Source organism: Aphis gossypii, chromosome X, assembly GCF_020184175.1.
Source record: "Aphis gossypii isolate Hap1 chromosome X, ASM2018417v2, whole genome shotgun sequence".
In the NCBI taxonomy this organism is placed as follows: domain Eukaryota; kingdom Metazoa; phylum Arthropoda; class Insecta; order Hemiptera; family Aphididae; genus Aphis; species Aphis gossypii.
In genome coordinates, this window is record NC_065533.1 from 16,649,893 (window position 1) to 16,674,894 (window position 25,002).

The 25,002-nt window shown below is 24.6% G+C and overlaps 1 protein-coding gene across 3 annotated transcripts; it reads left to right on the forward strand.

Annotated features, from left to right (window-relative positions):
- The first annotated feature begins 1,153 nt into the window (after positions 1–1,153).
- On the forward strand, positions 1,154–24,234 carry LOC114131981 (E3 ubiquitin-protein ligase MARCHF2-like). Of its 3 annotated transcripts, XM_050205285.1 has the most exons (6): positions 5,977–6,260; positions 6,494–6,570; positions 14,446–14,577; positions 18,449–18,612; positions 21,983–22,206; positions 23,083–24,233. In XM_050205285.1, the coding sequence occupies exons 3-6, from the start codon at positions 14,478–14,480 to the stop codon at positions 23,168–23,170; spliced, it is 576 nt and encodes a 191-aa protein (XP_050061242.1). In that variant the 5' UTR covers positions 5,977–6,260; positions 6,494–6,570; positions 14,446–14,477; the 3' UTR covers positions 23,171–24,233. The 3 variants fall into 3 exon arrangements, with proteins under 3 accessions (XP_027853142.1, XP_050061242.1, XP_050061241.1); XM_027997341.2 differs by lacking the exons at positions 5,977–6,260; positions 6,494–6,570 and adding an exon at positions 1,154–1,402 and having other exon boundaries at positions 23,083–24,232; XM_050205284.1 differs by lacking the exons at positions 5,977–6,260; positions 6,494–6,570 and adding an exon at positions 12,113–12,521 and having other exon boundaries at positions 23,083–24,234.
- Positions 24,235–25,002: the final 768 nt, after the last annotated feature.

The window sequence follows — 25,002 nt, forward strand, 5'->3', positions numbered from 1 at the left end:
ATAGGATCTTTAGAGGAAGTCTTTAAAAATATATTTAAATTGTATTTATATTTTACATGTATAATTATGTGTTAAAATCTAAAAATTTAACTTATAAACAAAATTATTAATATTGTTATCAAATCTTAACTATAGGTATTGTGTACTAAAATTATAATTAAACTTTTCTGAAATAAATATAGCCCCCTCGCCATTTTAGATTTCTAGATCCGAGCCAACTACTATCTATTTTTAATCTGTAAGTATTCGCATATATTATTCACAACAAAACACTGATTTATATACTTAAATCAATATGATCTTTGAGATTTATCAGTCGTTCTTATCAACCAAAATATGTTATTATTATAAATAATTATTATCATAATATTATTTTATTATTACTTTATTTTTTTTATGTTATTTGATCTTTTCCTTGACTGTTGCTGTGTATGCATTACATATTAATATAATATGATATCATGTTAAATGCATTGTAATTAAAACTTATTAAAAATAGAAGGGTTATTCGGGTTCAACATTTTTTATTCAAATAATTTCTCTTCTAAAATGTGATGAATATTTCAATTTATCAGTTGCAGTTTTCATTTACACATATGACTATAAGGTAAATGCACTGCTCGGTGCGAACATTGTCTTTGATTTGTGCTACAACATCATATAATATTTGTATTATAAAATTCAAACAGTAAATGTCAATATTCTTTGATAATTTTTTGTTATTTGTTTGAATCTAAGTCGAAAGAATTAATATACATACCTAGTTAAAATTCTAAGTTGGAACCGTCTTTCAACCTATTATGTTAACAACAATAATCAATAAGTAAAAGTTTTTATTTTTAAGTATAATATATTATGTACACATCTTATTCGTTTACTTACTTACTGAATTGTCCCAGCTCAATGGCATAATAATAATAATATGTATGCAAGGAACCAACCGATAATATATACAAACAGCAATTATAGTGATATAGACTTATAATCCAATCAGAATGGACAGAGTGACTAACAAATTGACAATACAAGTTAATAATAAAAAAACTGAGGTTTTTTTTTTATTAAATGCTCTGTAATCAAAAATAGATTAAAATGTTTATCATAATAATATTAGTATATTACTAACGACTATCCAAACCATTTATCGTTTATATTCTAAATTCACTTAAACCGATCTGTACCTACGCTGTATTCGGGTTCCACAAGCTCATCGATTATATCTATAGTTGACGTTCAATGAAATATCTAATTAAATCAGTTATAAATTATCTTACTTGTTTCTTTGTTTTGATTGATATAATATTATTATTAAAGACTTAAATTATTCACTTTTGGGTTTTACGCGTTTCAACAAATAAACAAACGAATATTATGACGTATGACAACATGACTTATTGCGCTGGTAAATATGAATTATGTACATGAATACTATAATATTTTATTCTAATGTAATACATTTATGTCGGTATAAATCTTTGAAAAAATATTAGATTTAAAAATAAATAATAAATGTCATGTTTTGACATTTTTGTATTGAAGCAGAATTTAAATATGATAAAAATGTTGTTAATATAGGTACTACGTGTATTCTTAAATAAGTACAATTTATATATTATTTTATAGATTTCAAGCCACCATAGGCATTAATTAACTATTATTTTATTTTAAAATAATATTAAAACCATTTAAATATTTACATGTGTTAAAAATATTATCAGCTAGTTTTAAGTTAGTTTTAAAATTAATGACTAATAATTATTATCTCAATTAAATTAAATTACATTTATTGACTACTGCTAGTTATTAATAACCATAAATCGCTTAAAATATTGTAAATACACACATGACGAAATAATTAATCTTGACAACGCGTTATAGTAAAATATTTATATGACCAGGTACTATTAACGCGATGAAAAGAATATTAAAAAAATAGTGCTATATATGTTATGTATTTGTTATGTATTATTTGTATATTATTAACCACTTATATGACTATGGTAAAATACGATAATTACCATCCCAAAATTTATATTGTAAAAATATTATTGTTTATTCAATAATAAACTAATTAATATAATTGGTTTTCAATTGTAATTACAAAATTTAAGTAATAAAATTCATGGACATTAATAAAATAAACAGAATCAAACAACTTGTTTAATAAAATATATGAATAACTTTATCTACAATAATAAACCATAAAAACATATAATATCACATATTTAAAAATATTTAAAAATATTATTATAAGACGTATTCTGATAGTACTTACAAAAGATGACATTAATAGTGAATAGCGTACTATTTCGTTGGATCAAAACTTAGAAAATGTTCTCGTTTCTATCCACTAAAAGTGTATCTTTTTTTTCACCCAACACGCCTATTTCTACCGAAAGTGTACCTTTCCTTTTTCCACCGAAATTCGTTTCCATCAAATGAAATAATTGGCAGATTTACTCATAAAAATAATTTTTATGCTATTAATAGCTGTTATACAGTAAATTTATTTAAAAGACTAGATATTTTTTATAAAATATTGAAAAACATCAAAAATACCTATTATACATTTTAACAAAATAATTTGTATATTATTATATTAAAAAAAAAATTAAGCAATAATACCGTAACTCCAAATTCGCGAGTCAGTTTAATATAACATAATACAAAAAATATATTTTTTTAAAACCTATATCCAAACTATAGCCTATATAGGTAATCATCATATTATTATTTTAGATACTCGATTATACCTACTTTTGATGACTGTTTATCATTTAACACTACATTCTAAGAATATCTACAATTAAATTTTTAATTCAATAATTAATAACCATAAAATATATTACCAGTGACAATATTAAATTTATAATAAATCGTCTGTAATCTAGAAACATTAAATGTTTATGTTTTCAATTTAATACCATCACGTGTTATTAACATATTAATGGGATGATGCCAGTTCAGTAAGTTAAATAAATATTAATCCACGAGGTTAGTTGTTTTTTTCCTAAAACGTCTACCCATCGCTTTAAAACAAAAAATAATTGTTTGTCTAGTATTTTTTTTATCACTACATGACCTATGTGTTGACTTTGTTAATGCGAGACAAAGAAACGTCAGTCAAGTGACCCGGTAATTGAAAAACAGTGAAAATGTCCCGTATTGTTTGATTATATTTTTCTTTTTATTATTATTATATTATTACAGGGCTTAGACTACATGCATATTATAGGCCCGGGTCAGAACACGCTTTTGAAAAGGTTTAAGCTTACAATATCATATGACAAAGAAGTTTATCGTTGACATTATTTTGTTGTAATAGGTATTATAATATATCTCATATTTTTTTATTTTTTTCTTGATTTATTAATCGGCAAAGGTAATGTCAGTAACGAACACACAACACAATAAAGTAAATACATAATTATGGATAATAAGTTAACTCAACCACCACAATATATTATGAACATACCTAAACTAAACATACAATATACTGTTAATAATAATATTTTCTTTGCTTAACAGTCATAAAAATGAATAATACTATTAATATTTTCAATAATACTGTTTTCCCTATCACTAAGGTAAAATTTTTGGTAAAAGGCAGTCTCTAAAAAAGAACAAAAAACTAATTATATTATATTTTAATAATAAAATACTAAACATCAAATATACCTAAATATGTAATAATGTGTAAATAAATAATTGAATGCTTATTTTATTCGTATAACCAATAATTCATAACATAATTTAATTAATACGAGTCAAATTATAGTTTATGAAACAAATAAAATTATTCTTTTTTTAAAGCCCTATATTTTCACTCGACAAAAAAATTAGTTTTTTTTTAATTGTATAGTCTTTTAAGATAAACATACTGCTTTTTTTTTTTTTTTTTGAGATGCTGTTATTATTAGTTATTAAATAATCATTTTATTTTTTTATTAATAATTGAAAACGATTACACTAAATGCAATTTTATAGAGTGTGCACTGAAAGATTTTCATATAATTGTAATCCAGTTATTAGATAACTGTTATACAATTTGGTAGTTTTTATTCCAAGAATTATGAAATGTTCAGGTTAAGTATTATATTTATGGATAACTGATTATTTTAATACCTAAAATCTTAAGCATTTAAATTATATTCGTACGTATCCACGACCTATGTATTTTGTTTTAAATAATTTTATGAATAAATGAATGCCTATCGCAGTTGATGTTGAACGGGAAATCAGAGCATTGTTTTAAGTCAAATTTATTAATTCGGGACGATTTCAATTACTATTAAATAGACACAGATACAAGTGATAATTTAGCGATAGCGTGTGACAGAATTACGCTTAGGTATGTGCACTTAAATCAAACATTGTTTCTGGATTACAACAACATCCTGATTAAATTCGAAACAAAAAGTTACAAATTACACATTTTCTATGCACTAAAGAATTTAAAGTTTTTTTTTAATCATATGGCATAATATATATAAAATAACCATTATATTATTATAAAAATAATATTTAGTAGATATAGGCACAACGTATTCCGAAGTTTATTAAACAGTAAAATGATTATTCATCTATAAAATACGCTTTTCTGTAAGGGTGCTATAAACCGCTAAACATCAATTATAATAGTTATATAAATTACAAATATAGATACATTAAATAAGTATCTCTATTCATAATTTTAAAAAGTGATATATTTTAAACATATAAAATATTGCTAACATTTTTTGGAACTATACTTATATAAACGTTATTAAGTTTAAAAGTATTTAAAATTTATATTTTTGAACCATTTTCAACATACATGATGACAAAGAAAATTTTTTTGTTTGAAAAAACTATTAATATTCAGAAATATTATACACATATTATAATTATTATAAACTTGAGCTCTTCCTATATTTTATTATTTATATAAAAAGTTCATAAATTACATCCGCGACAGACAGTAAAGAAATCAAAGCTATAAAATAAATAATAATGAAGGCGCTAAATAATGTATAATATATTAAATCAACACAGCGTGATCAAAGTTTAATAACATTATTAAATTATTAACTTAAAAACCGATGATATAAGCAACCAGCCTAAAATACCAGTTATCTAAAATCTGAATGGCATTAATTTCTATAAAAAAATTAATAAATAAATACATTTCATAACAGTATAATAATTACGGTGAATAAAATGGCCATTGCGACTTATAAAAGAAATTTGCAACTTATAAATACATTCATTAGAAAATTATAAAAATGTTAATTAAATTAATATTTAAAAAAAATAATAATTATATGAAATAATAATAATATATAATAACATAATAATATGAATATGAAATCGATTATTGATTTGGTCGAGTCCGGGGAATTTCTAAGTTTTCTAACTTTTCTCTGAACTCCTTGCATATGAAGCGTTCTGTTAGGCTCTGAACGAATGAAAGCAAATCAGTGGGTCTTCTTTGTTCACGGGGAAAATGTGCGATATTTGTGAATGGCCAATGCGATGCCTATTTATTGTGCTATCTCGTGTTTTTTCGGGATATCCTGCAGTGGATGTGGCACACTTGGACGTGATACATATTGTTTTATCTCGTGGACAGAGCCCAACTTAGGAATTTTGGGGCCCGGGTCAAATTTTTTAATGGGGCCCCAAGTAATATCGGGGCCCGGGGCTGCAGCCCCCCTAGCCTCCCCCTAAGTTGGGCTCTGCTCGTAGAGTTTGGTAATTCGAAAATTCCAGTTCAATTGTTTGATCGATTAATCGGTTCGGTTAATTATTTTGTAATAACAAACACGGTGCGTGATTATGGGTACTCTTTTTTTTTTTTTTTATCACAAAACGTCTCTGATATGATACCGCTAGTACATGATACGTGTAAGAATTATTATTAAAATACAAACACGCCTACATAGGTCTCGCACCGCCGATGCCACCACCGATACAGCCGATTTAATGTCATCACAAGTGCGGTTTAGGTAATACGATATAACACGACGATAATACACAACATACACACCATACATGACGGCTGAAAGTTTTAAACGACGAGGGTGTTGACATATTGAAAAAAAAAAAAAATTAAAACGAAAAGTAGAGCACGTCACGCGTGCATCTATTGGACTAGACCTTGACACTTCTGTGGTGGCCGAATCTCTATGGCAACAGTCCCGATTCTTCGTTACATGCAAATAGTCATAATCTCACCATCTGAGTCCTCGGCAAATCCAATGGGGTAAAATATTAAACAGGTAGGTACACAACACACCGAACCATATAATAATATATAGGTAATATTAATATATGGTTAGTCAGGCAATCGTTTATTATTATTACTATTATTCATTTTGCATTTACTACTCGAGCCACGTGTAGATATCCGCAATGACGATGTCATAATAAAATACATTTATCTGTAATCTATCGTCCATCTATATTAACTTTACACCTAATAATTATTGTATTCCTGTTATTATTATTATAGTTTATGGTCTCTCGAGCTGAGCCAATGCCTTCGTATATAAATCCAATGCTAGGAAAAAAAACTGCAGGACTTTAAAGGTAATACAGCACACACATACGTATTATAGTATAACATGTTATTATGATTCAATCCTGTTCGTCCTACGTTTAAGTATGTATAAATTAATAATGTACTACGTTTTATATTGTACAATTTGTACCTAATACATACTTATCGAGTCTCGATTAAAGCATAATAATATAATAGATGATATTATTATATTATATGACTAGGGCCCGGGATTTACTGGTTTCTTACAAACTTAAATCCCTAGTATTGGTCGTGTTTTTTTACTATCGACCGAGAAAACCGAACGGATACCGTATGATAAAATTTGAAAATAATGTTGTTATAAGATTATTCTATTGGTAGAACTGTGTATAGTCTGTCGTCGATTTACGTCTGGGGCAATCGACAAATTCGAGATGTATCCCATTGAAGTCGGCGTTGCAATATTGTATAAATCGTAAATAATTCGAAGATTTGTTTTAACTGTTCTTGGAACCGCTCGTGTTTGTAATAGCTGGGAAAAGTCGATAAAAACGAATCAAACCCGCCATAAGTGTAAATATTAATTGTAGATACTTACTATTTACATTTAACGTAACAATATAAAGTGCCTATATGTGTAACGTATATATTATTATAATATACATAACAAAAAGTATGAATTCGTCATCCAATTAACTACAAAAATCTATTACAGTGACCATAAAGTTATAAGTATTTAGATATACGTACAATTTTGTCTACATCGAATAATGTATAGCCTTGTACACATGTCTGATTTTATCAATCGATGGCCGAAAAAAAAAACAAATATAAACAATAACTGTGGACTGAGAATTATAAAAACATTTGAAACCACCTACTTTAAATAAAATATGAATTCTGTAGTATAGGTATATATTTTTTTTCTTCAAAATTTAAGCCAATTCAATGTCGAAATATTGTTTTACGTCTGATAAAACAACTCTGATTTCGTCTATATAATATAATTTATAACGAAATATTATATTGCTGTTATTTGTATTTGGTTAAACATTAGGTATATCATTATCGCAATAGTAACGTATTATTCTGAATAATAATCAATATTCATGGAGAACGTTTTGTACAGTAAATCATAATAGGATCATAAAAACGGCAATTAAAATAATTACCATTGGTTTAACTAGGGTATGTCCAGCAATACAGTTAACTTATCAATAAATATCTAAAATATCTAATAGAAATTATAATTTACCGGATCGCTAAAATACATTAATAATAAAAATATGAAAACAACGAAAACCAAATCTTTTTTTACTGTCCATCTATGTGCAGTGTATCTCTTATTTACATTGTGAAATTCAAATTTTATTTTCAAATATAGTGTTAGAAAAAATTTAAATATTTAATTTATACATAATTTTGAGTCTATAAATTTTAAAACATGCCTACGCTCAATATTTACTGTATTTTTAATATTTTATTTAGTAGAATCAACCACAACTTCTATTAGATACTATTCTATACTTTTAGTAATATATCTTATCGTATTCAAATAATACCTTCTACTGTTCAAAAGTGTAATATAAATCAAAACCTTTTTTTAAAACAATAACCTCTTGTTTGAATATTTGAATATCATATTTTATTATAATGTACTTAATAAACAATTATTTTCCTTGTCTCCATGTGTCGCTTTCTATTACAAATTACATTTCTTAAAAATGTTTTATGTCAGCTGTTATTATTTATCAATTTCATTGATATACATGGAAATTCACCAAGTACGTTCGCCTTTTTTTATTTTTTCTTTAATTATTTAAATTTCAATCCTGTATGTATAACAATTCATAAATACAATTGTCTTAAAGTAAATTTTTTTTAATAATAGAATTTTTACACTATTTAAAAAGTGTCCTGTGGTGATACAATTTTTTTACTGAATTTTATAAAGCCTATAATTGTTTGATGTTAAAATTCGTAGTACTTTATCAAACAATCGAGAAAAACAAAAACAAAATTAAGTTAAAACGAGAATTTATAGACACCCAAAAATTATTTTTAACATAATCGATTTATTTAATTTTTTTTTTTTTGTAATTTAACTAAATGTTTTACTATAGAAACTGATTTTCTACTAAATATTTATATAAGTATCTTCTAGATATTATACATTAATATTTAATATTATATTATAGATTTAAATATGTAAATTATTTTTTAGTCAAAACAATTATTCATTTTGAACTTTAACACCAAAAACTTTAATATGTAATTCAAGTTTCCTCATTATGTTATTTCATTTGATTAAGAAAAAAAAAAGAGTGTTAAACAACAAATATTTTTTATGATCGATTCAAGTTTTAATTTTAGCACCATTAGATAAAAATTTTCAATAATTAAATACCGTTTATTATCAAATGGTTTTTATTATTTTGTTATTGTTGAAAAATATTGAAGAATATTGAAATATTCCATTATTACTGAATGTATGATTTTTTTTTTGTAAACAATGAATTTTCAAAATATTTAATCCAAATTTAAGCTATTTATTTTAATATTATTTAACCTTTTGTTTATTTTAAATATGAAATTTCAGAATTTTTTTCTATTAATGTTGATGGAAATATTTATTTTTAATCAAAATACTTGAATATATCTAACAATATTTCTCATTTTTGTAAGTAATTATAGCATTATAGCAATTTAGAAATATCAAAAATACATATGCACAATTTTTTTTATAATTGTTAATTTTTCATTACGAAAATTAAAATTCATGAAAACTATATGAACTTTTACTGGGACATGATATTATTTATTTTTATTTTTATTTTATGAAATATACGGGATAAACCCTTTAGAACATAATACAATTTTATGTATAGCAAATAAAATTATACAACAATAACATAAACTATTATAGCTAAACAGTATTTACAAATTAAAAAGGCACGAAGGGTCAACATTGACATTTGATATCATACGATAGGTTCATTTTTAAGATAGTTGGGAGAGGCAAATGGAACATAAAAAGGAACAACAGATATTGACAGGTCTAAGGGACGTTGAGGTACTCTAAAACAAATTAAGGAAAGTATAACAAGAGAATCAATATCGCCCTGTAACACACCGTTCAAGAACTAAATGCCCAAAACACGTCTACGCTCCGCCAGGGAAACCAAACCTAGTTTAGACGCAACAGGTCCATAGTTATGGGGTTCACAGGGAATATTCAATCTAAAACTTGCATACTTCATAAACTTACGCTGGACCCTTTCAAGCCTATTTTTACTCATTGACGTCATGCGGATCCCAAATAACAGCACCATACTCTAAAATAGGGCGTACAAATGAACAATATAGCTCCCTAAAGGATAATCTCAACTGAAAGTCTCTACATAGTCTAAAGACAAACCCTAGTGTTTTAAAAGCTTTACAACAAATACGTTCTATGTGAGGACTCGGATCAAGATTACTAGTAAGAATAAACCCTAGATCAGTAACACAGCCATTAGAGCGTGCGACAGTTGAAAGTCCATTATGATACGAGTATATCACAGGGGACTGGATCCTAGTAAAAGTCATGATTTTACATTTGGAGACGTTGAGAGATAATCAAGCAAATTGAACCATTCAGTAAACCGATCAAAATCAGATTGTAATAAGAAAAAGTCGCCCAGGCAGGATATACGAGAGTAGAGCTTTATATCATCAGCAAAACATAAATACGGCTATGGGAAAGAACACTTGATACACTATTAATAAATAGAGAGAAAAAAAGTTATATAATAATCACATTAAAAAAAGTATGAAAATATCAATATAAAAATATAAAATCCAAGATAAGATATAATTTGTCAGGTAATAGTGTATTACCTAGACATAATCCTAATCTTTTCAGATTTGATAAAAAAAAAAGATAAATATAATTATTTAATAAACAAAATTTAAAAAAATGACTTAGTTTATGTATATTAAAAGTAATTTTTACTTTTTATCCAAAATCATAAATCATAATACTACAAAACCATAATTTAACACTTCATGAAAGTCTACAGATTATAATAAATAATAAATGCTAGTTATCGACTTATTAAATGTAACGGAAGACTCGCAGATATAGTAAAAACAAAATATTCTTGGTTTTACAAAAAATAAAGGATTTAAAACTCTACAATAAATAAATAAATGATTAAATGATTAATCAAACGAGGACAATTTCAACTGTAATTTAACATCAGGACAAATTCCTTTATTTAAATATACTGCAACTACATCATATGACGTTGAAAAAAGCTTGACTCAATACAGATCAATACTAGGTACTACCCAATCACCGATCATTTATAATCGAAAATTTAAAAGAAATAATATTATAATACTGAATAAGTTACATTTAAATAAGTAGTATTTAACACGTCATGTATTTCCACTATTGAATGCGAATTTTATTTTATTACTGAAACAACAATTAATAAAAGACGAAAAATAAAACATAATTTTTTTTAGTAACTATATTTTTCTGTGTATCTTTTAAAAAAACATTATATTTTTGCAAATTTTGGTAAATAAAATGCATATTTTACAATTTTTATTGCATACAAATTTTAGCCCTGCTAATAACTATTAAAACAGTAGATATAAACATTATTGTAGTAACTATACCTATATTATATTACTATGTATATATAATAGCTGCAATATTGTCCGATGAATAGAAAAAAATAGAGTAGATGTAAGACACGTAGTCATTTAAACGTTGGGAAAATAGGACTTCAAAAAAATAAATATAATTAATAAAATTAAATTTAAAGAATTAGAATACATCATTAAAAAAAGTGTGTTATTTATATTTTAAAATGTTGAACGCTGCCATTAGAACGATTAATAGACATTAAAAAATATATATATTAGTAATAAAAAGTACATATAAAGTACAATAAGTAATAACATTTGTGGTCCGAAATAAAATTTATGTGTGAGCCACCTTACAATAGCGACCTATATGGGTTGAAAAACAAAATTTTTAACCCTTCCCGAGTGTCAAGAAATCTGTATAGATAGTTCTGATATAACTTTTATTGAAAACGATTGCAGTAGTTATTGAGTCTATGGAGGACAAAGAAATAGGAAGATTCATTTATATGTATGGTGTATATGCCCATAAATAATGTTATTCGTTAATATAATATTATATTGACAGTAAATGTAATAAATAATAATTATCGTAAGACTTGTTACGCGTCGTACAATGTATATGAGGATTGTGCAGTAACCGCGTGTTGGAAATGCAAACAAATATAAAAAAATTACCAAGAATAAGTAAATATTGCAATTTTTGTGATGTCGTATGCGTTATGACTGATTCGTGTGAATGTGTGACGATTGATTTACATGAACTGCAGAAAAGGGCAACTATAACAAGAGTAACAATGGTTATGACGGCCAGTTGCATCGAGGTCGAGAAAAAAAAAATCACTGGAACGCAAATTTTTTCCTGTACTTCTCATACATTTATTAAACCACCTCCACATGCCACACTATTATTTTGCCGATTCGAATACTACGCAAAATACAGATGATAGTATTATCTCATCTTTCAACAAATAATATTGTGGAGAAAATAAAATACAGAGATACATTATACTCATACCTACATATTTTGATTATTGTACGCAGAAAATATCGATGAGTCGCTTGCAATTTTTTTTTTTTAATTTTTTTAGACAGACTCGACGAAACCGCAGTCGTTAAAAACGCACCGATAAAATCGCAGTAGGTAACTATAGCCCGTCAATATAAGAACACCGTTTTAAAATTTAAAAAAAATTTATACGTCGCGACCGCAATTTAGTTATCGTTTATTTTGTGACATAAATAAATTAATTAGTAGAAAAAAATAACATGTATTTCATAATGATTGTTAAAAATTCAATAATTTTATTTTTATGTACTATATCAAATAAAAACAGAAATGCGTGTAATATTCATTTTGGTAATTACTGTTTTTTTATTATTATTATCGATATTTATTTTGTAATAGTATAAGTTTATTTAGTTATTAAGCTGTAATTAAGTTACATAATATGTATAAGTACTTTGCACGTATATTATATAAATTATTTGAAGGCAAGTTGATATAAGCAATACTACTTTTTATAACCAACTTTTTGATATTTTGTCGGTCATAATTATACATCAATAAATCTTAAATAAGCATTGATATCATTTTTTTTTCAAAGCTTAAAAATAAAAATATTAGGTACATGTTGTAAATTATATAAAGAATTTTTTTTTTTAATTTTCTCTATAGTCTCCGAAAACATTTTGAAAATTATTTATAAAAATAACTAATATAATACCTAAGCCAAGTTATTTTGGCGAACATTTTTTTTCACATTATTTTATTATTTATACTGTAATTAAATACTTAATTATTATAAATTATAAAGACTTTAAACGTTGATCGGTTAATAAATAATTTATTTACTTTTAAATTTATAATAAGGCAATAATTCAAATTAATAGAAAAATACTTAAATTTCTATTAGGTACACGAAGTAATAATAGTAATAATCGTATTTAACCCTTTGAGCTAGTGCTATGATAAATAACAACTAATAGTATACCTAAACTATATCTACTATTTTTTAAATTTTATTTTATAGTGCTTAACAGTTCAAAAAATATGACATTCATTCAAATTTTAGTTAATGTGTTAAAAAACTAAATAATTTTTCCAAATTTGAATATTGAAACATATATAATTTAATGAATGTGTGTAAACAAAATTAGGTATCTATATCGAACTTTCCTTAATATTTACAAGTAAATTATAAGAACGTTAAAAATAAAAGCTAAGTTGGCAATTATTAAAAAAAAAATTAAGAGCATTATATTCAATTTTTATGATCGTTTAAAGATCACATATTTATGAAATTTATAGGAATGATTGATATCTATTAATGATACGAAATAATATTGACATTCTGTTTTTTTAATTCAGTGCTAATTGATTGTTTTAAAAATTAACTAAAGACGTTTATACATGACCCAAAAATAAACAATTTTTAACCTTTCTCACTACATTTAAATTATCAGCCCTAAACAATAAGTCTTAAGTCTGATTAAAGTGGTAAAAAAAAAGTTCTCATCTGAAAAACAGAAGTTTATAATACATAAAACACAAGTTTTAAAATATATTTCAAAATTTAAACAAATTGATTGTTCAATGAAAAATTAGAGATGAGCGTGTTTAGCATGCTGTGTATATTTTATACTACCAAGTCAGTTGACAGTTATTCTTACAATTTTCTTAAGTTTTATTATAATTGTTTAATAAAATAGATCTAAATATTATAGTAGGTAGGTAATAATTAACTATTATTATTTTGGAGTAAACGCAAAACGTTACAATAATTTATTCAACTATTGAACTATGTTCATATAAAATAGAAAAATAGTAAAATAAATAAACGAACTGTAACGTACATAACATATATATGTATATTGTATATATAATGCAGCATTATATTTATTGGTGACAAGCTAAGAGAAAAAAAATTGTAATAATTACGATAAAAGTGTTAACACTGTGAAAACAAACGCGTTCAGAGAATTTTATTTCCCTATGGGCATAATATACGCGATCACGATATATTATGCCTCGGTAAATCGTACATGCACAATGTAATATTATAATATTTTACGGTGTTGCGTTTAAACGGAGAAAAAATAATGACACATATACATTATTTTTGCCGAATTTTGGTGCACGTCAATTAATGTTAACAAGCACGCAGTATCTGCTGTAGCGCAGACAACATTATACTTATAAATTATAATACTAAGTACCCGTAGCTGAGTTTTAGAATATTAATAATTAACGTGTTTTTATTTATTTGTATCCGTCAATTAAGTTAAACAGTCGGAAGAGGAACAGGAGGAACAGATGGATCCACTTTCAGACAAGAAAAGATACAGCCGAGGCATTGATAACGTTGAACACGGAGAAACCGAAAAATTAATAACATGCCGCATATGTTACGATGGTATGTACATAATAATATTATACTATACTTATATTATATAGTGTATACCTGTATAAACAGATAATGATAACAAAATCGATAGTATAAAATATCATATTTTGCAAAATCGCTTTCCATCTTCACAATATGTATTGTATATTTTAAAAAAAAAAAACTAGCAATGTTTGACCAATGAACTGGATTTTGTCAAATTAAAATAAATCTCAGCACCGATGTAAATTAAAATAATATGATTATAAACGCTACGGAACTAATACCCAAAAATTAAGTTTGAAAAGAATAATTTAATCAAAAGAATTATTAACACGGGTTACCTTTAATTGCAGTAGTTTGAAAAAGTATTAAAAACACTGATAACAATACATACAACTCTAATGTATAAACTACATCTACAACTACCTATAATATAATGGTAGACCATTAATATAGACACAAAAAATGTTTGAAACTTGGAGGGACTGAGTATCAGATCTAAACTACACTTTTATTTCATAAGGCTTTTCTAATATTATAAAACCCTCATACATTTTTTGATTTTTAATTTTTAAATACTAAATATATTAGTAATGTAATAATAATAATAAATATGAGTATATTAATTTCTGTACACAGAATACAATGATAATAATCATATTTATTTTACTAATTTCTCAAGTTTAAAAATTTATTTCAAGTGCCTTCAACATCAACAACAATATATCTTTAACAATTTTAATTATTCCTTAATCGTTAAACCTGTTTCATAGGCGCCCGGAAGAGGCGGCCAGCTGGGGCATTTTCCTCACTTGGCTTTTCAAAAATATGTTTTAAATTGAATGTCTTAAGATAAATTACTATTTATTATATAACAAATCCTAACATTGCCCCCTCATAGAAAAATTTCTGTGGGCGCCTATGCCTGTTTTGAGTTCAAAGTAAATCGTAAGTATAATGTATTAATTTATTTAACCGATTTTAATCCTTAAAAATCAAAATTTTAAAAATCAGGCGACATGGTGACACTTATAGGAAGGTATTTGGAACAATTCTGAGAAAAAAAAAATGGAAAATGTTTAATAGCGTCGTCACAAAATCGGTATATAAAAAAGGCCTGTTCTTATAAATATATATAAGAATATATATTATATATATGTGTATATAAGGGTAACAATTAAAACAAGCACATAAGAAATGCAAAAACATTATTTATATGCCCTTGTAAAATACAATGAGTATCAGTTAGATAGATTCCGCTGCAAACCACACCCCTAATCACAATTTAACATGATATAAATACTTACGCTCAATTATAAATATAGGTACTACACGTGCCACCACCACTAAGTTACTAACAACAAAATAATGTTAATACCAAGTTATCAAGCGTGTGCTATCTGTTTATGTAGGTGTACAAGATATTATAATATTATAATAATAATTATACTATCGACATTAAATGTGCACACTGCACATAATATTTAATATTTTTACAACACACATCATACATTGCATCGTCCTACTTATCGAAATCAAATAAACGAAAGTATAAAATTGCAATCATTAATTAATTATTTAATTACCGATTATACAAATAATATAAATAATATAAAAAATACAATAATATACTTATTATTTTACCTATAAATTTATAGATTATATTTATCAATTATTTGAAAGAGATCGAATGGCAATGGTTATATTTTAAATAGTTTCATTAACTACAGTCGAAATAATCTGTATGATACTCAGTACCTACAACAACGCGAGTTCGTCCGTAATACTAAAAAATTATTGCAAATAATGCGTAAGCTTTATTATGTTTAATAGCAATTTTATATTTTAATTTTTGATTATATGACATAACAGTTAATTTGTTGCACTTTCCAATCATCATAATAATTTTATTGTTACGCACAATCATAATATACGATTCCTAATAATATATTAAACATTAAAAGGTAATGACTATTGAGGAATTAATTATATAAAAAAAAAACAAATACAATGCGCTTAACAAGCATATTGAATGTTTATAATAATTAGAATCCTGGTGGGAAATGCCACTATCTATACACTAATAATATTTAAATCTCAAATTTGTATTTATTTGCAAACGATTATTGGTCGATCGTACTTTATGCTAAGTCAACATAAAATATACCTCCTTAAAATATGATTAAAAATACTAATTATTTTAGAGCGTATAATATTTTACAATTGTCAATTTTTAAGTCATGTTTGGTATTTTTATTATATTATCATAACGCACAGTACTATAATTATTTAAGAAAAAACTAAAAAACTTAAAAAGCATAATTTCGAAAAAATATACATTTTAATTTAAATAAATACTACCAATTCTAAAGGTAACAAAAAAGATAAATGTCAAAGATGACAACCTACGTACCTAACCCAATGTTTATATTATGCAATATCATTTTTTTCTTGCATTATACTATATTTTTTTAAACAAATTAACAAATTAATTATACCCATACAATGATAAATGAATAAATACGAAATATATTTAACTATTTTTGATGCTATATAAACACATATTTAAGGAAGCATATTTCTTGATTATTTAACGTATATGAATAAGTCTCACAATGAATAAAGTAATATAAGGTACGTATTATTATTCATAACCTATCATCAAAGATCATCGGATATTGTCATATTGATGATTTGCATTTTTCTATCTGCATATATATGTAGTACTAACTACTAACAGCTCAGTATTGACCTACAAAAATCCGTTAGGTTGTTCAGATTTTATTAATAATATTATATTATTGTGCATCATTGCTGTTTTGCAGTTTTATTTTTATCTCTCGCCTTGCGCAAGACGTACATAACAGTACATATTATTATATTATGCGTATTCTACTATTTTTGCATTTCAAATGAATATAATTTTAATATGTTATGTGTTTTTAATATAGGCTAACGTTATTTGAAAAAAAAAATATGTGTTTTAGTTTATTAAAAATGTACTTTATCAGTTATCACATGTCATGTTGTTATTTTCATATTGCTCCTCATCCCACTATTATAAATTATAATATTATATAATTTATATGTATATATTAATATTATATATTATTAAATAAGCCTAATAACTCTACTAAGAGGACTGAATTTGATATTATAAAATATAACTAATGAGTAATAGCGAATACATTTAAGTATTACATTTGCGGTGATTTATTATAGTGGTGTTGGTGTATGAGGGTATACAGCGTATACATTTAAATGTAAAATTTGAATGTAAATGTATGACACGCGAGTACGACAGTATACTCGTTAGAATTTTATAGTAACAAAAAACAAAACATTCTATAATTTTTTGAAATTTATAACTCTTAGATTATATTTAGGCAATAGACTTCAGGTGATATAATAAAAAAAATTTGAGAACCAATGACCTTTGATCTACTATATTAAACTTGGTGTAATTTTTCTGAATTTACATTTTTCAAAGATAGAAAATGTCATCAATTTGTGGCTTCGTTACTATCAACATTACTATGACTCTTTGGAAATTAATGACAATAAATATCCACAAGAAACTATCTTTAATAGTCCATAAGTTCTCGAATAGCTGCGTATCTTATATTCATAATAATAAGGATCGTTATCACCTACCCGAGTGAAAAAAACTACCCATGAATATGTTTAGCAATGTACCACTGGTTCGCATGTATAAATACATAATATAATTATTCACATAATATTTTAAATAAATCCATATTGTTAAAACAATACACTTGTTTTCAGTTAATACATACGTATTCCAATAATGTCTTATGGTACAGTGATATTACTTTGATATAGTTATAAGTTTTATTTTTATTGGCTCATTACTCAATGTTATGTTTATTTTGTTTAGACGAAAAAAACGAAACTACCGTATCACCGTGCAATTGTGTCGGATCGCATGCACATGTCCACGTGTCGTGCCTAGAACAGTGGTTGTCTGTATCAAAGTCAAGTATGTGTGATATATGCAATTACCCTTTCAAGACGGTAAAACGTTCTTTGACTATATTCGAGGTAAACTAACATATTATATTATAGTTAGTTAGTTAGTATAATTATGCACCAAGACAAAACATAAAACGTGTTATTACTTAGTATACTATTAGTTTACCCCTTTATTTACTTTAATGGTATGGTACCTACCTACAACAGAGTCAACCAAACGAACAGGGCACAATATTATTATTATATGTTAGGTATATACGTTATTATAACATAATGACAATTTAAATTTGTTTCTGAAGTTTTTTAAATATTTTTTATTTATTAAAAATTATTAATTCATTACTTTATTATAATTTTTTTTTTCATTTTAAAATCCATTGATAATAATTATGTACCTACATACAAATTGAAGCAATAATTAATACAAAAACAGCTTTAATCAGATATGGTTAGGTTAGAATAGATAATGATAAGATTACTTCTGAGATGAGGTAATTGGAATATTTATATATTTTGGGACGAACGAAAAATAAAAAGTTTTAACTTTTAAATAGTATTATAATATTTGGAACAATTTTCTCATTATTAAAAATATACAGTGAAGACACCAGAAAAGTAATTTAAAGCTTTACTTTATAATTTAAGTATTTTTCATTTATTATAGGTTGTCTATTAAAATATAAATTTATATTTTGTATTTTAAAAAAGTTTACACTTGACACTACAACATTTTAAATTAATCGAGCCATTATAATACGTACGATTTCCTATTATATTATTCTAAACAATCAATATTTGTTCATAAAATATTGTTGGAATTTCAATTAATACTTATTTCTGTCAACTATATGTTTAATAAGTTATAATATATTTATCAGTAGAAAACAAAAAAATTGCAATAACCTGCAAAGCTATACTTAAAGCACGGTTCCGTATTTCATTATCATCACGACTCATAAAACATTTTTGTGTCTTTTGTTATAAAAATAAGTTAACTTTATCTATATTTGTTCAGTGTCTTTTTTTTTTATTTTAATTTTATAAACTTTTTTTAATTTCAATTAAAAGTCATGATAACTATAATTTCTGATAAATATATAATAGTCGCATAAAAAAGTATTTCAGTCATCTAATAATAAAAAAGAGGTTTTTACATTTCAACTAAGAAACTATAATAATCTTTAGGTAGTTATTTGACTGTAATTTATAATAAATAACTGTAGAGACTTACAATTTACACCAAATATTTATATTAAAATTGTCCAGAGTTGATATAAGTTTAAGTTAAAAGTTTTTTTTTAATTTTTTTTTTAAGTATTTAATATATAAGTTTTAACATTTGTGAATTTTGTTTTTTTTTAATGTTAAACATATTTTTCCTAGATCAAAAAACTTGAATGTATATACAAAGTTTGAAGTTTCTCACAAGTTGTTCTTTTAGCAATAATTTAAAAATATCAAAAATACCACTAAACTATTCAGTTTTTACACCGTTCTACGGTTCATCAGAATTACTATAGGTACTAAGTTAATACTTAATAATAATAGTTCAATAATTGTATTATATAATATTATAATACTATAATGTAATAAAAACTATTATAGATTGAATTAATTGATGTTTTTATCAAAAATTGGTTTAATTTACTGTATTACTTATGTCTAAATAAATAGCAATATAAAGTACCTATAAATATGTATTGTTAAAACTGATGCTGATTTCTGTCACGTAAATTACTTGATCCAGCTAAAATTATTTTCCGTATGATAATTAAAATTTTCCTTAAATTACTTAACAAGTCTAAAATAGATGATTACAGTCAATTTATAGACATTATTATTGTCAATTATCCTATCATAGTTTATACTATGCGATATTTTTTATTTTATCAAACCGTAGTGGCTCCAAGTGAAGACTGAAAATAATATACTGTTATAGGATGGGCTCAATTATAGAATCTATATTCTATATCATCCCTAATTATTGTAAGTAATTGTAATCATGCACTTATAGAGTTGTTGGGTCTAAAATTGTTATAGTTTAAATAAGTACAAGAAAATTTGTAAAAGTAAACTTTTCTATAAAATTCAAATTCCAACCAATATGCGGTTTAAACATCATAATCATATCACAAAATGATCAAAAGTCAGGATCACTATAAATAAGAACCTAATTATACATTAAACTAAATTTCACTGTACAAAAATAATTACCTACATCATTTTTAAACTCTGTATTTCAATTACATAATAAATGTATATATTAATTATTAGTTTATTGGATATTTATATTTTTCATTAGTTAATAATAAAAAAATTAACTATCTGATGCAATAGTTAATTACTGATTCTTCAGCCTCAAATGTGTCAATTATATTTTCAAAACTGATAGAACATTCTCTTTGTATATAATGTATAACACTGCTAAACTGTACAGTCGTTCTCAGAAATTGCTTGTTAAGCACTTAAGTATAATAACATTAATTACGAGAGATAACCAACTCTTAGTTCGTACAGTTTCTTATAATTAAATAATATAAAGATCATTAATACAATAAATCTACAATTATTTAGGTAGGTAAAACTAAGTATTTTCATGTATTATTTTATTACTAACGCATCCATAGCTTATTTAAATAAATTAGTATTTTGGTATATTATTTGGTAAATTTAACAATGTTAAAATTAATCTTATCGTGTTTTTAAATATTATTTTAAAAATTTACAGTATTATATATATATCTGTGAGAGTGACTCTGTAGACAATCTAGTGACCATACCTTATTTTGTGATAAAAAAATGTCAAGACTCAAACACCCTCTCCACCTTAACATAAAGGCTTGGTTACTCCTATAAGTCCTATACATAATATTTATCAATTGTAGTAACGTAGGTATATACCTACATTATGTAATTGATGTACCACGAAGATTTGTCAGTTTACAGTTAAATCATAATATAGTATCTTGTGTATAATTTAGAGTGACTTTATAAAAAGAGTGTGAGTATATTCATATATAGCGATAAGAAAATTGTCTGCCATTAGTAGGCCGATAAAATTAATAGCTCATACTTGATATTATATGATATTATACGTAATGCCTTTATACCTAGATTGTTTTTTTTTTGTTTTTTTTTTTTATTATTATTTTCTAAGTGATATTTGATTTTAATCTATAACTTATATATTTATTTTTGATTAATTACTTTTCTTGATAAAGTTTGAAACATTTTTTCTTTCCATAAAGTAGTTATACAATAAAATAATGTTTATTTGTTACTATTAGCATATAATAATTTTATACACAATAACTCTCTTTATCAAGGCACTCTAATATAGATTATACGTGTATAATTATAATAATATTATTATTTACGATCATTATACAAAATATTATAATCATTATCATTCATTATCAAAATCTTGTTTTGTACATAGTGGTTGCAGGAGAAAAGAAACTGTCAAGGTTTCTTTGGCCAATTTATGGTCATGTTTTTTTTCGTATCAATATGGTGTTTCGTGCTCATAGCGTGTGGCATGAAAACTTATGAATATTTTTCAAACACAAAAGATAGGAATTCATTTTACAATGGACTCCTAATGTGCATCATAACATTTGCAATGGCTGCCATGTTGTGGTTTTGGCTAATCATTTTTTCGTCGTCAGTATATCAAAATATCATACATCTAAAATACGCTCTATAAATTATTGGTGCCCGGATTTATACAGAAAATGCATATTTTTATTTATTTTATAAAATAATTCTGATTAAAACTATATACGTAGGTATCATAATTTTTAGGATCAAATGTTAAAATATATAATAAATTACATATTTCTACATGTTTCTAAGTATATGACTACAAGTGACGTATTTTAGAAAATAATATAATAATAATATACTTTTTAAATGACTTTAAATTAAATTTTATTATCGTATCTAAAATATTTATTGTACCTAATCTTTTTTACAAAAATAATTCTATATCTAATTCTTTTTGGACTAAGCAAATAATTATTGTCTATTGTCAAAATAATATTGATACTATAAATTCAAAAAGTAATACTTATAAATAAAATGAGTAGGTTGAACGAAATATAAGAACTGTCAGTTGAAGATTCATTTGGTTTTAAATATACGCCTTTGTATCATAATATGGCGAATGAATAACAGGCAAAACATTGATTTTACATATTAATATATTAATATTATATATATTTTACAATTTTATTATTATTTATTTAAAACTGTTATACTAAGTGATATAATAATATTATGTTATTAATCTAAAACCGAAAAACACCGGCACGGTTATGCCAAATCTTAACCTACTTGGTAATGATTATATAATGAATGATTAAAAATATAAATTAAATTAAATTAATAATAAAGGATTTTTCTTAAATATATTTATGCGTCTGCATCTGCATATTTACGTAATTTTTTTTTTTTGCATATAAATCCGGACTCAATAGACTTTTGGACAATGTGCCAGATCTTAACTCCATAATTAACCATGAAACATTTTTTTTACAGAATATGGAAGCGTAGGAACATGGTGATACGTTTAGATAAAAACTATTTGAACGGAGCAAATGATATCAACAATGCGTTTTCTGTCTGATAAGGCTAACTAATTTATATTTTTTTAATATTAAGATTATTGTGTAGGTAATTACTAATTAATTGTTTATTTTTGTCTAATGATAGTTTAAAACTATCGTTACCTATAATAAAAAATGTTAAATCCAAAACATATCGCTAATCATAATGTAAAATAATGATAAATAATCATTAATAATTATTTAGGGTATAGATACCTAACCTGACCTACCTATTTGAATTATATGGAAAAATTTTGTAAAATAAAACTTTGAACTAAAATTTAAAAATACTTATATAAATATTTAGCTATACTTTATTTTTATGGTAAAATATAATTTTTCTTAATGTTAATAATACTTTTCTTGTAATATATTTGAGTAGATATACCAGATTCTGGATGTTTGGTGCATTATTATATATATTGAAGAATGTTTAGAGTTGTACATCATTCAAAATGTTCAAAATATTATATATGTATACAATCTATTATCTAAGCATTAATTCTAGTTGAGATTTAAATAAAATTGTATAAAATAACATAATTAAAATTTAACATAAATAAAATGGACTATTTATAAGTTTATGATCATACGAGTATATAATAATAATTAATACATTTTAGTATATTAATATTATGTTGAAAAGAATGTCTATAGTTAGGTTTCTACAGCCTACGTGTTAAATAATTTGGTGTTATTTTTGTACACATTTAGTGTAGGTATTACTGACAATGCTGACACAGTGACGTAAGTAATTTATATCGATGCGAGTCATTTGGTCGACGGTTTAGTGATCCATAAAATATGATCGAAATATTATGTGATCAAACAGTTTTATAATCGAAAAACGAATGGTCGATTATTTTATTAATACAGTCGAAATATTTTGTGGTCAATAGATTTTTGCAATTAAAAATGTAGTTAGGTACAGAGTTTTTTGAAGAAATTATTGAATACAATTTTTTATAAAATTATATAAACCTATTAAATAATTTTATTAAAAATTGTATTCAATAATTTCTACCAAAAACTCGGTAACTACATTTTTAGTTGCAAAAAATTTATTGGCCAACAAAAAATGTAAATTTTATGGTAGTGACATGATAATAATTATAATAGGTAATAATATTATAAAAAAAAAAGTAACAAGGAAATGAATGAAAATTGTTACGTGCATTTTACTTACATTGTAAAAAAAAAGATTGCCAAAAAACACATAGTATAAGGGTATATGGATAAATAATTTAATTTAGTTTGATTTTTTACGTGTACATTTTTACTTGTTATAAATTTATAATACATAAATGCATTACTATTAGAATAAGAGACAACGCTTTTTGGGCGTACAGACCTGTTTCAACATCTTTAAGTGATACAGCACTGTTGTATTATATTAATTTAATAAAAACTATTGTTATAGACTTAATTACCTATTTTAATAATAAAAAAAATAAAATAAAAAAACAGAAAATTAAATTAAATTATCTATCTATTATAATTATTATTATGTACCTATTTTAGAATTTAAATTATTTATTTAAAAATAAATGATTACCTATATTAGGTATTTTAAAAATACGAGTTAAATTATCATAAGTATTATTATTATATTAGTATAAATAAAGGAAAGATCATATTCATGAATTATGATACATACCATCCGTAGATTGCATACTAATTGTATTTGTAATATCGACGGTAAAGCGCACACGGCATGATGCTTCTCGTACTAGATAATATATTCACTCACCTAATTAGTGTGTTAAAACCAAAAAATAGAGTTTAATAATTAATATTAAATTAACCAAGATAAGTAGGTATTAAGGTTAATTCCTAATTAAGTTAGGTTTTT

What these genes read in the sequence shown, in the direction of transcription:
- LOC114131981 (XM_050205284.1), top strand. Translation starts at nt 12,431, where the DNA reads ATGTATTTCATAATGATTGTTAAAAATTCAATAATTTTATTTTTATGT. An exon ending in ATGCCGCATATGTTACGATG is followed by an intron (nt 14,578 to 18,448) that starts GTATGTACATAA and finishes TATTTTGTTTAG; the next exon opens with ACGAAAAAAACGAAACTACC. An exon ending in GTTCTTTGACTATATTCGAG is followed by an intron (nt 18,613 to 21,982) that starts GTAAACTAACAT and finishes TTTTGTACATAG; the next exon opens with TGGTTGCAGGAGAAAAGAAA.